The sequence below is a fragment of the Enhydra lutris genome, unplaced genomic scaffold (assembly GCF_002288905.1).
Source record: "Enhydra lutris kenyoni isolate GAN:26980312 unplaced genomic scaffold, ASM228890v2 scaffoldscaffold1, whole genome shotgun sequence".
NCBI lineage: Eukaryota > Metazoa > Chordata > Mammalia > Carnivora > Mustelidae > Enhydra > Enhydra lutris.
Genome location: NW_019154085.1, coordinates 20,834,671 through 20,849,722, shown reverse-complemented (window position 1 = coordinate 20,849,722; position 15,052 = coordinate 20,834,671). Strand labels below are relative to the sequence as shown.

Sequence of the window (15,052 nt, the reverse complement as noted above, 5' to 3'; positions counted from 1 at the left end):
TCCTGGAGTCCTGGGATCAAGCTCCATGTTGGGCTCTGCACTCAGAGGGAAGTCTGTTATTCCTTCTCCCTCGGACCCTCCCCCTGCACCTTCTCTCTCTCATTCGCTCATTCTCTCTCAAATAAATAAATAAAATCTTAAAATATTATTAAAATTTTCCATATTTCATTTCTTATGGGTATATTTCCTTTTCAGATGCAAATATTCCATATTTAAAATTCCATATTCAACACCCTCAGTATTTTTTTTTTTCCAATTAGTGTGGCACATTTTGTATTAACTGCAAAAGGAAGTAGCACATAATGAATCTGCTGCTGGAAAAAATCTGAAAGTATCTCAAATGACACAAAGTGCATGCAGCTAAAAACTACAGATTAGAAACAAACACTTCTTAGACAGACTTGTTTCTAGACAGCTGCCTTTCAAAATGCTACTCTGTTATTCACTGGGCAATATCAAAAGTACCAGAGCCAGTAATTTCCTGATTTCTCCTACCTATATGTCACTTTATGAATCATTTACATATAGCCCTTTAAGTTACACATATCAGAGGAAATCTCATCTGTTAAAAGAAATTATTAACTTTAGCAGTCCCTGAAACTTTGAATTTAAGATAGACTCCAAATATTTTTCTTTTTAATGAATACAGTTGTTTTGTTATTTGTTATAATAATAAAGATTTATAATACATTAGGTGATAACAGCCTCAAATCTATGATAGAACTAATATGTATGACAAGGTGTATGATCAATAAACTTATTCTTTTTTGAAATATTTTATTTATTTATTTGACTGAGAGAGACACAGTGAGAGAGGCAACACAAGCAGCGCGAGTGGGAGAGGGAGAAGCAGGCTTCCTGCTGAGCTGGGAGCCCAATGTGGGACTTGATCCCACCACCCTGGGATCATGACCTGAGCCCAAGGCAGATGCTTAACAGTCTGAGCCACACAGGCGCCCCTAAATTTATTCTTTTTTTTTAAAAGACTTTATTTATTTATTTCACAGACAGAGATCACAAGTAGACAGAGAGGCAGGCAGAGAGAGAGGGGGGAGCAGGCTCCCTGCAGAGCAGAGAGCCCGATGCGGTGTTCGATCCTAGGACCCTGGTATCATGATCTGAGCTGAAGGCAGAGGTTTTAACCCACTGAACCACCCAGGCACCCCTAAACTTATTCTTTTTTAAAAGGTTTTATTTATTTGCAAGAGAGACAGAGAAAGCATGTTTGGAGGGGGAGGAGGCAGAGGGAGAAACAGGCTTCCCACTGAGCAGGGAACCTGATGTGGGGCTTGATTCCAGGACCCTGAAATCATGACCTAAGCTGAAGGCAGAGGCTTAACTGATAGAGCCACCCAGCTGCCTCAACAAAGTTATTCTTAGTTAACCAATTTATTAAGGATAGCTGCCATCATTTTATTGAAGGAGACATTAAAATAAGCTTTTCATCTTTTTTCTTAGTTATTTATTTGACAAGATAATGAATTCTAAAAGAAGCCTATTTAATATTACCAGAAGTGCCATTTTGATCAAAAGAACTTCAGAAACAAAATGGCTAAGGAATCTAAGTAAAATAATGAAAAGAGAAGTGATCAAAACAATCTTTGTCAGGAAGAACCTATATTTTTTGCTTCACAGAATAATGGATATTGATTACAGGTATGAAGATCAGTAGAATCCTATGATTACAGGCATAAGAATCATGCTTGTAAGTAAAAGCTATTTATAATGGAAAATTTCCCTTGTATCTATATAACATTAATGGATAACCATGTATTTGCTTCCACTTTTGAGCACTTAGTATGTGTTAAGTATTATATCAAATGTTTTTTCATGTCTCTGTTAGCCATTTGTATGTCTTCTTTGGAGAAGTGTCTGTTCATGTCTTCTGCCCATTTTTTGATGTGATTATCTGTGTGTGTTGAGTTTGAGGAGTTCTTTATAGATCTTGGATATCAGCCCTTTGTCTGTAGTGTCATTTGCAAATATCTTCTCCCATTCTGTGGGTTGCCTCTTTGGTTTGTTGATTGTTTCCTTTGCTTTTGATCTTGATGAAATTCCAAAAGTTTATTTTCGCTTTGGTTTCCTTTGCCTTTGGAGACATATCTTGAAAGAAGTTGCTATGGCTGATGTTGAAGAGGTTACTGCCTATGCTCTCCTCTAGGATTTTTATAGATTCTTGCCTCACATCGAGGTCTTTTATCCGTTTCGAGTTTATCTTTGTGTATGGTGTAAGAGAATGGTTGAATTTCATTCTTCTATACATAGATGTCCAATTTTCCTGCACATTTATTGAAAAGACTGTCTTTTTTCCACTGTATTTTTCCTGCTTTGTTGAAGATTAGTTGACCATAGAGGTGAGGGTCCATATCTGGGCTCTCTACTCTGTTCCACTGGTCTATGTGTCTGTTTTTGTGCCAGTACCATGCTGTCTTAGTGATTACAGCTTTGTAGTAAAGCTTGAAATCGGGCAACGGGATATTTTATAATTTGTTTTTTGTAACAGCCTTATAAATATTTAAAGATGATTTTTTAAAAAAGTGAATGGGAGAAAACAGAGCAGTAAGAACACAGACAGAGAGATACAGAAAGAGGGAACAGGTTAACTAGCTCAGTTTAAGTTCATGCAATAGAAAGTTATGAAGTCAGGATTAAAATCCAGACCTGATGACCATAGCCTGCCTTCTTAGCAGTATGCCACATAGCATCCCTAGAATACCCAATTGTTTATGTTGAAGGTCAGAGTTTTGTAAACTGCTGAAGGTAGAGATTAGGTCAGAAAAACTTACTGTAAGAAATAAATCAACATTGTATATGTTACAACCTAATTATAAAATTGTTCCCAGTTGGCATTCCAATTCGCAGTTTACAATATGTACTACTAAAAGAAATGTTGAAAAGTAATTTGACTGTAAAGTGTACCTCCTATCTTTTATTTAACTTACTGGAATATAAGAATGCCTCTTTGTTTCCTTGGACTTAAGGATTAATTTTTTAGTCTCAGTATATTCTATTTACTATTTTTAAACTAAATTTATTGAAGTACATTTATAAATTTATATAGAATACAGTTTTTAGAATCTGTTAAATTTAAAAATGTACATTTCAAAATACAGTATTTCTTTAAGCAGTATTTCCCATGGAATTTATGGCAGAACTGAGCACATAGAAAATATTCAGTAAATTTTATTGATCAATTAAAAAATCAGTTTAATAAAATATCTTCCCTCAAGGATAACATGATTTCTAAAATGAAATAGTCTTAGTAAATATAAAAACATGGAAGAAAAAGATAGCTGATTACGAATGCAATTTCAGTTTTGTTAAATGTTCAGCCTTCATTTTTGAAAATTTTTTAGATTTTAAAGAAATTATTTTTTTTAAGATTTTATTTATTTAACAGAGAGAGAGAGAGAGAGAGGTCACAAGTAGGCAGAGAGGTAGGCAGAGAGAGAGAACAGAAAAGCAGGCTCCCTGCTGAGCAGAGAGCCCAATGTGGGGCTCGATCCCAGGACCCTGAGATCATAACCTGAGCCAAGGCAGAGGCTTAACCCACTGAGCCACCCAGGTGCCCCAAATCTGATGTTTTTATGAAATGAGAAAGCATTTGTTAATTGCTAGTAAATTAAGTTTGTTTGGCTGAAAAATCATACCCACAAATTGTTAATTAATAAAAGTCAACTAGAAGTGTCATAGGAACTGTATCTTTGTATTTGTCCTGGTCATTAATAATATCAACAGTTTGGATGAAAACCAGGGAAGTGAATCCTTATAGCACAATTGCAAAGAAGAAAAGATTCCAAATTCAATTTGTTTTGGGTTCTGTCTCTTAATTTTTTCCTGGGCATGTGAATTAACCACCTCCCAAGTTAATGAAACAATAAATTTATTTTGAGATGAAGTATTAATAATGGCTATACAAAAATATAACATTATATTCATTCATGTGGAGGTGAGTAGCAAAAGTTAATCCAAATTCAGTACAAGCCAACTATAGGATGTAAAACTTGATAATGCAACCTTAAATTGTGATCATACACTTGCTATATCTCTGGAGCTTAATTGTTACACTATTTATCACACTGATTAAAGTCATATATGATGCATGCATTCCATCTGAATCTCCACATTTTGTAAAGTATATCACCTAATTAGAATGCACTGTAAAATGGAATCAGGATGGTGATGGTTCTGGAAACTTTTCCATTCAAGGAGAAAAAATAGGAGTCAATAATGTTCGACCAGCAGAAGTGAGATGAAAAGAGAGAATGTGAAATAGATAAAAGGCTAAACTAGCTGTGTGTGTGTGTGTGTGTGTGTGTGTGTGGCCACAGATATCATAACTGGGACTAGTGAATTAAATTTATAGATGAATATATTTTCAAGATATAAGGGAAGACCTAACAATTAAAACTCTCTAGTTCTGGAACAGTTTGCTTTGTGAAGTAATAGACTCCTCCTTGGTGGAAGTGTTCAGAGGGTGACTGGTCACCTCTCAGGAATATAATGTGCAGAATTCTTAAGTAGATAGATAGAGGGAAATCTGAAGGTTCTTTAAAGCTCTTAGATTTTAATAAAGGACAGAGAGCTGAAGAAGAGGCTATCTCCTACTCTTCTTTGTAAAGAGTAAGAGATAAAGAGTAAGTTCTTTGTAAACTCAAACTTTGTAAACCTAATGTTCACTATGGAATGAGGAACACAATAGGGCTTCCATAAATGTCTGTTGAACCAAATTGATAAAAATGAAGAAGCTATATATATAGTAGTCAACACACACACAAGAAAGAAATGAATAGGAAATCAATGGAAATAGAAAATGGACCATTTTATCCAGTCAAATTTTTGTTCTGTATGATGAAAATTGGATGTAATTCTTAGACAGTATGATATTTACCAAGACGTTTGAAGAAATTCTCCTCTTCATCTCTTCCATTTTCCATTCCACTCCCTGGTCCACCTTCAGAAAGCTTCACTGCACTGGTAAATTTTACCTGAGGAACAAAGGGCAAATTTTTTTTTATACTAAACCTTGCTTTTGAAAAATAAGTTATTTAGAATATGAAGATGACTTTAGTTCTTCTGACTTCCGCATCTGGTTAGTCAGTCAGTATGGTTTATTCCTATGTACCAAAAAAAAAAAAAAAAAAAAAAAAAAAAAACAAGACTTATAACTAATTTGAAAGAGAGTCCAGTCATAGATTGAAAGTAAATAATCAGGCATCATGAAAATAATTCAGCAACTAAATGAGATGTTCTTAGAGTTTAATTTCAATAAAATCCAAACTCAAATTCAGGAACAGCAAGCCATATTCATCCTTTACAAACAGCACCACAGTTGAGAATGAGACCAAACTGAAAGACAGGCAAATAGAAAGTTTCAAATCTTTATGGAAAAAAAAAAAACCCAGTATAAATTAATTCATAAAGTACCCTATAATTAAAGGGAAATAACATGCTTTGGGTTTTTTCCTAAGAATTTAAATGTGCCCTTGATCTTGCCCTTAGGCCAAGAGTACTTAAAATTTTCAGCATGCAAGGAAGCTATGTGAGTAAGCCTCACATACTCTTAATATTTGGCCAATATTTTAGCAAAAGGATGTGAAGGAGGAATTGTATTTTCTAAATGTCTTATGAGGTTGATATATTCTTTATATAATTTCATAATATTACCATTAAAATAGATAGAGGAAAACTGGTTTTAGTGAGATTCAAAGCAGAAAGATTATAAACAAATGATTTAGATATAAAGAAATGTAACTCTTACCATATGCTGGAAATTATAGTGACCAGGACCTGGATCATGTACAGGGAATGCTCTTGTAGGAATTGGATTTCACTGAGAATCATTACCTTTTCCAAATAGTATGCTGTTACAATACTTAACAGTATTATGAAGAAGCACTTAATGGGAGAAATCCTTTATCCTTTTCAATAGGAAGAATTGTTCAAGAACTCACAAAAAGTAATAGAAAGAGGATGAAGTGCGTGTGTGTGTGTGTTTTAATACATAAAGAGAATCATTAGAAAATTCTGCATCCTGGGGCACCTGGGTGGCTCAGTGGGTTAAGCCTCTGCCTCCAGCTCTAGGTCATGATCTCAGGGTTCTGGGATCAAGCCCCGCATCGGGCTCTCTCCTCGGCAGGGAGCCTGCTTCCTCCTCTCTCTCTCTCTCTGCCTACCTCTCTGCCTACTGTGATCTCTATCTGTCAAATAAATAAAGTCTTTAAAAAAAAAAAAAGAAAATTCTGCATCCTTGGGTAGGAGCTTGAAATGTCAGGAATTTCACATGTATGTTAAAAGTTAAAAATAGTTGGAAAATACCAATTTGGATGCCTTTCATTTCTTTTTCTTGTCTGATTGCTGTGGCTAGGATTTCCAGTACCATGTTAAATAAAAGTGGTAAGAGTGGAAACCCATTTGTAACAACATGGATGGATCTAGAAGGTACAATGCTACATGAAATAAGAGTCAGAGAAAGACAAATATCAAATGATTTCACTCTTGTGGAATTTAAAAACAAAACAAAACAAATAATAAAAAAAGGAGACCAAATAATAGACTCTTAACTATAGATAACAAAATGGTGGTTACTAGAGGGACAATGGGAAGTGGGAAGGGTGAAACAGGTAATAGGGATTAAGAGTACACTTTTCATGATGAGCACTGGGTACTGTACCAAATTGTTGAATGACTATATTGTATACCTGATACCAATATAACACTGTACATTAATTATACTGAAATTAAAAATAATAATAAAAATAAAGCTAAAACATTAAAATAGCTGGGAATTAATACCTATGTACATATCTAGGTCTGCATTATAATTTTATGTAAATTTTTTGTTACTCTTTTCTTCCTTTCCATAATAGCTTACTACTTCGATATCTTAGTTTTCATTGTTCATTTAAGTTTCTAAACTTTGTTCAATTTGAAGACAGTTTCTTCAACTCTTTCTTATTTGGCCCTTCCATGTGTTCAACATTTCTTGGTCCTGACATTTTTCTATCAGCGAATCCAACATTATCTTATATAAGTGATGTCCTGTTTACCTTGGAACTTTGCCTGATGAAAGAGAGGCGGTCCACAGAGCTGATGTCCAGAAGGTCCTCCACACCATCTGCTAGGCCCGAGAGGGAGGACCGCTTCAGCCAGTTTCCTATTTAATAATTTTTGAAAATTTAGACCACTATAGCATTTTTCTCCCAAATGAATTAAACAGAAATGTCAGCATGTGCTCAAAAAGCAATGAAAATTACATGGCTTACTGCACACTGAAGTGAAAACAAATGGTTTTCAAAATGTATATGCTTTGAATATTGGATTATAAAATGACAAGACTGAGTAAGACTAGAACAAAATGAATTTGGGCCTCTTTGGTGAATAAAACCACAATCCATCCAGTTCTCCTTGACACTTTTCACATCTTCCAGTAAGTCCTGTTGATTTTACCTCCTAAGCATTTATCGAATCCGTCCACTTTGCTGTACATGGTCAATCACCCAGTCCAAGTTTCCATTACTTATGTTTGGACTACTAAACAGCTTTGTAACTGGTCTCCCTCAACCACTATGCTCCCTCCAGTGTGTTGCCCATGCAGCGATCTTTTAGAAAAAGCTAACCTGCTTGCATTATTCCCTTGCTCAATATCCCAGCTGGGCTATGTAGGGCTGTAAGACAAAAAGCCAACCTTACCTGCAAGGTCCACATGCTCTAGTCCCCTTGCTCTGTCATAATCCTGCAGACGCTCTTTTCCTTGTCTTGTTTCTATTTCCCTCCCTCCTAATACTTTTATAGATTTTATTGCTACCACTTAGTACACTTTCCTTCTTCATTCCCCTAAGTACCCTGAAGATCTTAGTATCACTTCCTCCAGGAAGCCTTCTCTGATCTCTGCCTCCTCCTCCCCGTTTAGGTCAGACCTTATTGCATACATTCACGGCACAACATATATTTCCTTCATAAAATTTACAGTTTTCAACCACACTTAGTTGTAGGATTATCTGTTTTACTGACCGTCACCCCCAATAGATTTTAAGTTCAGCAAAGTTGGGCACTGTGTAATTTTTCTTATCTTTTAATTCCTGATGCCTAACATCATAGTGTTTGGACACAATAAGTGCACATAGTAGGGGTTTGAGAAATACCTGCAGAAAAAAGATGAATGAATGAATGAGCCAGCTTAAGCCTTGTGACTTGAAGGCTTTCCTTTGCTCTACTCTACCATGCGTTGCTTTGATTATGAGTTGATTTGAGGACATGGCAGGGAATAAGGGAATCCATAAGTAAATACAGACATACTTTTACCTATGGGCAGTTTAAGTTTCTTCCGGAGGGAAATTCTGCGGGAGCGTGAGCGGGTGCGACGGTCAGAGGTGGTCCCTGAATGGGCAGTGGTGCATTCTGAAGTGTCCTGTTCAGACTGGCTGCTGGTGTCACTTGCTGCACTCTGGGATTTGAACATCTTGCGCCAGAAATCCTTCCGCCCTAGGTTGCCCCCTTGCATTTGTTCATCGCTGAAAGCAAGCAAAGGGTAGAGTTAAATGTCTGACAACGCATGTGAAATTCTCTTCAATTTCTTTCAACTTCCTGCCGGCGATATTTACGCAATTCATGCAGGATGATCTCTGATGGGCTGGGATTTAGGATGAGTCAGAGGGGGAGTGGAAGGAGTGAGACCAAGGTTGACTCTGAGGTCTTCCTGGAAACAGTCATGTCTCAGCTGTCAAATAGAGGTAATCATTTTTCCCCAGCTTTAATAAAAGGACCAAATATTATCACAGGTATTCATCTGTGGGTGTGAGTCATAATAGTAGAAGCACTTATGATGTCTAAATATTTCACTTTTTTTTTGTGAAGTTCCCAGAGGCTTGTGCAGTACTGTATATCACTTTCCAACCCCACCCCAGCATAGTATAATTCTCGGCACTAAATAAACTCACAAAAGATATTTGAATAAATGAATAAGTGAAATGTAACCACACTCAGGGGTTGCATCATTCTACAACTGTTTACTAAATTATTTTCATTGTGCCTAATTATTTAGCTTTCTCAGGGCAAAGACGCTTAAATAAGGTTTAAAAGTAAAAAAATTAATCCAACTCAATATGCCAAATGGGGACACATCCAAAGGGATTTTTGACCAAGACATTTCACAAGGGGGAAAAGACAAGCGGCCAATAATATGCTGAGGTAAATCTCACTAGGAACTGGAGGATGGGGAAGGTCAATTGAAATGGGATCCCGGGACGCCTGAGTGGCTCAGTTGGTTAAGCAGCTGCCTTCGGCTCAGGTCATGATCCCAGCGTCCTGGGATCGAGTCCCACATCGGGCTCCTTGTTCTGTGGGGAGCCTGCTTCTCCCTCTGCCTCTGCCTGCCACTCTGTCTGCCTGTGCTCGCTCTCTCTCTCTCTCTCTCTGACAAATAAATAAATAAAATCTTTAAAAAAAAAAAAAGAAATGGGATCCCTATTTTCACTCATTAAATTGGTAAAGATTAAGGTGGGGGAGAGAGAAAGCAATTGGTGACTGTCATCCTACTAGTGATGAGATAGATTCAACCTCTCTGGAGGGTAATTTAGTAATATGGTATCCAAAACCAATATCTACAGCTATGATAGAGAAATCGAATTCCTAGGAAGTCATGCCAAGAAAATGATAGAAAAATACACTAACATGTAGATAAATACAAGATGATCAAATGCTTGCTGAGGTATTATGGGTTAACACTGAAAACTGGAAGCAATCTAATTTTAAACTCCAGACAAACAGATAAATTATAGAACTTCTATCTGATGGCATATTCCATAGTCATTAAAATCCTATTTTAGAAGACAACTGATATGGAAAATGTCAAAGGTATATAGCAAAGTTAGAAAGCAGTTAATCAATGGGTGAAATAGGATAATTTCATGTTAAATAAACAAAGTACACACATAAGCATGTGTCTGTGAGTTTGCTTGTACACATACTCAAAATTGTACCCAGCACACCAGAAATTTATGGTGGTTATCTCCAATTGATAGTATTTCGACTTAAAAATGATTTTTCTGGGGCGCCTGGGTGGCTCAGTGGGTTAAGCCGCTGCCTTCGGCTCAGGTCATGATCTCAGGGTCCTGGGATTGAGCCCCGCATCGGGCTCTCTGCTCGGCAGGGAGCCTGCTTCCTCCTCTCTCTCTGCCTGCCTCTCTGCCTGTTTGTGATCTCTGTCTGTCAAATAAATAAATTAAAAAAAATTATAAAAAAATAAAAATGATTTTTCTTTGTTTTTCTGTTTTGGTACTTCAGCAACATATATTACTTTAGAAATTTGGGGAAAAAAAGGTCACAGAAGATACTTAGTAATATGTGATGAAATTTGTTCATGAAATTTTAGGTAATGATTTGTCTATAGGCTTTGGGATTGAATCCAGACTCTGCTCAAAATTCAACAATACTGTGTAAAGCAATCATTTTCTGGAGATATTTATATGGAGTTTCAAATTTTACCTCTCAGAATCTCATTAGAGTACTAAATACATTTTATTCTTATTTCAAACCAGAACATTCTGTTTATCATATATGGTATGAATTTGTGAGTTTAAATCAGTGTTTCAGGATTTGACTTCTCAGTTGTTTTATTTTTTTATCAAACGATCACAGTGTATGAAACATTTCTTGCCTTTGGGGAATGTGGGACAAATGATGAGCATATGACCACATGATCTATGTGGTACAACATTTCAATAAGATGTTACATTAACTTTGTCCAGAGGGCGTGTATCGATAATGAGTTTTAGAGAATGAACATATAAAACTGATTTTAAATTTAGTTAGTGTGACTTTTATTTAAGGAGGAAGAAGGAGAAGAGAAGGGTCTGAAAGGGAGGGAAGGGCAGGAGGCAGAGAGGATAAAGGAGGAACCAGGATCATCCACCTACCTTTCTTCAGTCCTAAACAGGGTACTGGCATGCTCATCTCCTAGGCCCACTCCAGTCAGGGAAAAGCTCTATATTTAACATTCCATGACATCCCTCCAAACGGAAATTTTTATGTAGAAGTATATTAAAACATGTATCTTCATTCAAGGGTAAAGAACAGACCCACGCTAAGGACCCATGCTAAGTGCTGCGATATCAGGCAGTGTTCACAGAACACTGAAGAAAGAGAATATTTTACAGTCTGGAAAATGAGATCACCTATGTAGAGGGTTTTATTTTTAAAATCCAGTTTACTTATTAGATCATTCTCATTGGACATATTAGCTTGATTGTTGCTAGTGCTATTTTGGGGTGGAGGAAGCCCTCTCTCCTTTTTCTGCTCATACTCCATATGTAAAGATTTTTAATTAGTCTTGTGGCTATTCAGCTATAGAACTTTGCCTTTTACAATAAGTCTTTTCATTTAGAGCTTATGTTTGACTTTTTACTATGTCCTTAAAGACTTCTTGGAACATCACATTTAAGAAAGGAAGTTAAAGGAAACAAAAAAAACCTTAATGGTAATTTCACAATTCTATCCTTTCATTGATTGTCTGCCATTAATTCATTCATTCATTTATGAAATAGACATTAAGTGTTTACAGTGGGGGCCAAGTCATAAGCATTGGGGTTATAATGGTAAGCAAAAACTCACATGGTCCTAGACTCATAGAGTTGATTTATCTTCTCTTTACTTTTTTCCAGGCACTTAGAGACATTCTCTAAGATTTTGAAGGGCTACAAGATCTATGCAGGCTTTTGTTCTTTCAAGGTTTTCCTTACTTGATGTGAATACCAAGTTTCTATTTGATGATGGTGATTTCCTTAACTATAGAGAGGGTATACCTTAAACATAGAATACCCTGCAGAATATTTCTGATAATCATTGTGTAATCATTTCATAGTAACCAAGGTTTAGGGAAGTAAAACTGTGTATCTTAAATGATGTTCATATTTTATATATTGATCACACCATTTGTGAGTAAATAGTTCTCAAAAAGAAGAATGAAGACAAATGAGCCTTGCATAGAACTAGGCTATATGTTTAGTGTCTACGGTAATTCTCTCATTTTCTGGAGGCACTAATTTTAAGATGCTTTTGACTTTGGCATTATAAAAAGTGGAGATAAACACTTTTTGGAACACTGGAATGGATCTCAGGAGAAGACCAAGGTGAAATGGAATAGAGTTTACGTTTTAGCTAAATCTGAGCACAAGAGTTTATCTTACTTTTTTTGGAAAACCTTCATCAAGCACATTGACAGCCATTAATAGATTTAAATAACAAAAGTTATAAGTGATTTTAAGCAAGAAAGTAGATGACACCTCCTCCCCACCTGGTACACATGCTATTTTTCATGATTTACCTGCAGGGGTATGCACGAGAAGCAGAAGTGGGGTAAAGACTGGAAATGGGAAATGCTGTTAAGGAAGCTTCCCATAAGCCTGAGGTTGGTTATTTATGATTTGGGTCTGTAGAGTTTAGTGGCTTTGGGAATGAAAAGTAAAGGGCAGAAGCAAGGCAAAGTTCAAAGAAAATGACAAGCAAACAAACAGCAGTTGGGAAAACTGAATTTCTTACAGTGAGAAGTGCTCAGCCCACAGCATTGGAGAGAAAATCAGTGCTACTTACTGCTCTGGAGTCTGTGAGGGGCGACCAGACATGAAGCTACGACACTCCTCAGGTGCAGAGGACCCCTGGCCTTTATCCACAATGCTTCCCGCCTCTGACCTATGCAAATGGTGCAGTTCACCAATCAAACAGAGCAGGACACCACTCCTCAATACTTTATATACTTCATAAAGCAAAACACTCCATTATCGACAACATATATTGCTTGCAAACCCTATGTCATCATGAGTCTATACCATATGAAATTTATATCCTACCATTTGATTCACGATCTAGCTGCTTTATTGTCTAAGAATACCACCATCAATGCAGAGTCATTAACTACAAGCAGAATTTTAAATTTAGGAGTTTCTTTTAATCTCAGTAAGTGGCATGTTTTATGGAATGGGCATACCATAAATTTATATTTACTAGAATGAAAAACAACAGGGCACTGCTCAGCAATTTGTATTTTCCATGTTTAAAATATTACTGAACAACAGGATATGGTATCAATAATTGCTTTTCCTCTCTGGACAAAAATGTAAATTATCTATGGAGAAGACTAACACACAGATAACATATCACCATATTGTTGAGATCTATGAAGTAAAGGTCAAGTGTATGCAAGCCTGAGATCAACTGAGCTCTGATTTATAGAGAGGCAGGATATGTTTGATAGTAAACACATCCTTTTTCTAAGCTGCAGCTGTGCTGTCACCAGTGATACTATTTATACAAGATAGTTCCACCAGCCCTGCACTAGAGTCACACACCATCCTGGGAGCCACATGGACAGTCCAACCAATTACATTCTACGGACATAAGGCCAACACGAAGATTTATAGCTTAAGTTTCTAACCTTTTACTGCCTGCAGTCTTAGATTCTGATTCATTCTCCTCCATCTTTTTCCCTGGTGCCAACTTCTCAGCACTGTCAAGCAAAGCACTGAGGGCCACTCTTCTGAAGACATTTCCATGAGCCTCTTTGATAAACTGGACCAGTTGACGAATGTCACAATACAGCCCCTGTTTGGATGCAAGAAGGAAAGTACGGGGAAAGTTGTGTGATTAAACAGTTTTCGTAGGAAGAGAGGGAGAAAGTAATTCCCTAGGCTTAGATCAGCATTCAAATCATAAAAGGAAGACATTTTACTACAGTGAAACAGATGGTACCCAGTCTCTCTCCATTGTTCCTATGGCAACATTACCAAGAACCTTGCCTGTCATCTTTAGTATGAAAAAGGATGGTTACCATGTTCCATATTCAGAAAGTTGGCTGTATCATTAGAAAGACATCAATTTACACTTTAAACCACTGGATTCCCAAGCTTTAATTTTCTCTATTATGACTTCTGAAGAGATGCCTGCAAAAAAAAGGCAATCAGAAGTTTGTTTAGACTAGAGATTTCAGTCCCTCTTTAGCTTCTCCAAATTTTCTGTATCACTGTTATAAAATATGCTAAGTCCTCTAGACACTTCTAACAGAGCCTGATTATTCAAGGATAGTGTATTTTGCTGGACATATTTAACAAATGTGTATGTCGAAGCCCATTTGAACATGAACTTGACTATGAAGTAAAGATGATGCAGGGCTATTAAAAGCAATATATTGATGAATCCACAGTTAAAAATATGTATAGGATCTTTTTTTCTTGAGATATTAACCTTTTCACTCAGCATTTCCTCCTCTCTCTTCAAGAAGGTGGTTACTGCATTCTTTGCCTTGGGAAAGGTTCATGGTAAAGCAAGACACAGAAGCCTAAGAAACACTTACCTTGATAGCTTTGGTTTTCAAAACCTAAGACCACTGGAACAATCATGCTAATGAGCCTTAAAAAATCAGAAGGAACAGTAACTGAGGAAAACATGGAAAGAGAGTTTTTTCGGTCCTCTGGGCAGAAAGATCTTGTGCTATCATTGTATTCTTTGATAGCTTCCCCGTAGAAGGGACAAGACACCAAAAAACAAGGGTTCCAAATTCACCAGAGTGCCCAACCCTAAGCACCCAGCAGAGAGCAGTATGTGAAATAATAGGTATGGACTGATGGTTGAGATCCATGGAGTTCTCGGGTCCTAGGTCCTACCAAAGACTTGGGATCCTTGCACCACTCTGACATAAAGAAACACCAAAATGTTGGGATTCAACTTTCAGCCATTCTGGTGGAATGGGAGTTCCAAGTCAAAACCAAGATGATTTAAAGAAAATTAAGAAATACAATTATTTCTTCTATACATGATTTTGCAGACTAAAATGTATAAAAAGTGCTCACGTGTATTATAATAAGCTTTTCAAAGTACTTCTTGCCATGAAAAATGAACTGCATGGATGGTGTCCACGTTTTTCTCAGACTCTAAGAACTTCGCCAAGGGGGCTTTGACAGCTAGCAAAATTCAATTCCCTTTGGTGTAGGGTTTAAGTTTATCTCAAGTTATGTGAATAGTCTCAATGGCTAAAAAGCTTAAAATAATTCCCTGATTTAGG

The 15,052-nt window shown here is 36.7% G+C and overlaps 1 protein-coding gene across 2 annotated transcripts in view; it reads right to left on the bottom strand.

Moving 5' to 3' along the window:
• The window catches only part of LOC111151748 (unc-80 homolog, NALCN channel complex subunit), a 227,295-nt gene that overhangs the window by 141,506 nt on the left and 70,737 nt on the right, over window positions 1–15,052 (bottom strand). For both annotated transcript variants that reach the window (XM_022509965.1, XM_022510038.1), the window contains exons 17-21: window positions 13,430–13,596; window positions 12,589–12,687; window positions 8,299–8,513; window positions 7,050–7,156; window positions 4,892–4,988 (exon numbers count right to left, since the gene is read on the bottom strand). In XM_022509965.1, the coding sequence (XP_022365673.1) occupies window positions 4,892–4,988; window positions 7,050–7,156; window positions 8,299–8,513; window positions 12,589–12,687; window positions 13,430–13,596 (685 nt within the window). The remainder of the gene's footprint in view (window positions 1–4,891; window positions 4,989–7,049; window positions 7,157–8,298; window positions 8,514–12,588; window positions 12,688–13,429; window positions 13,597–15,052) is intronic.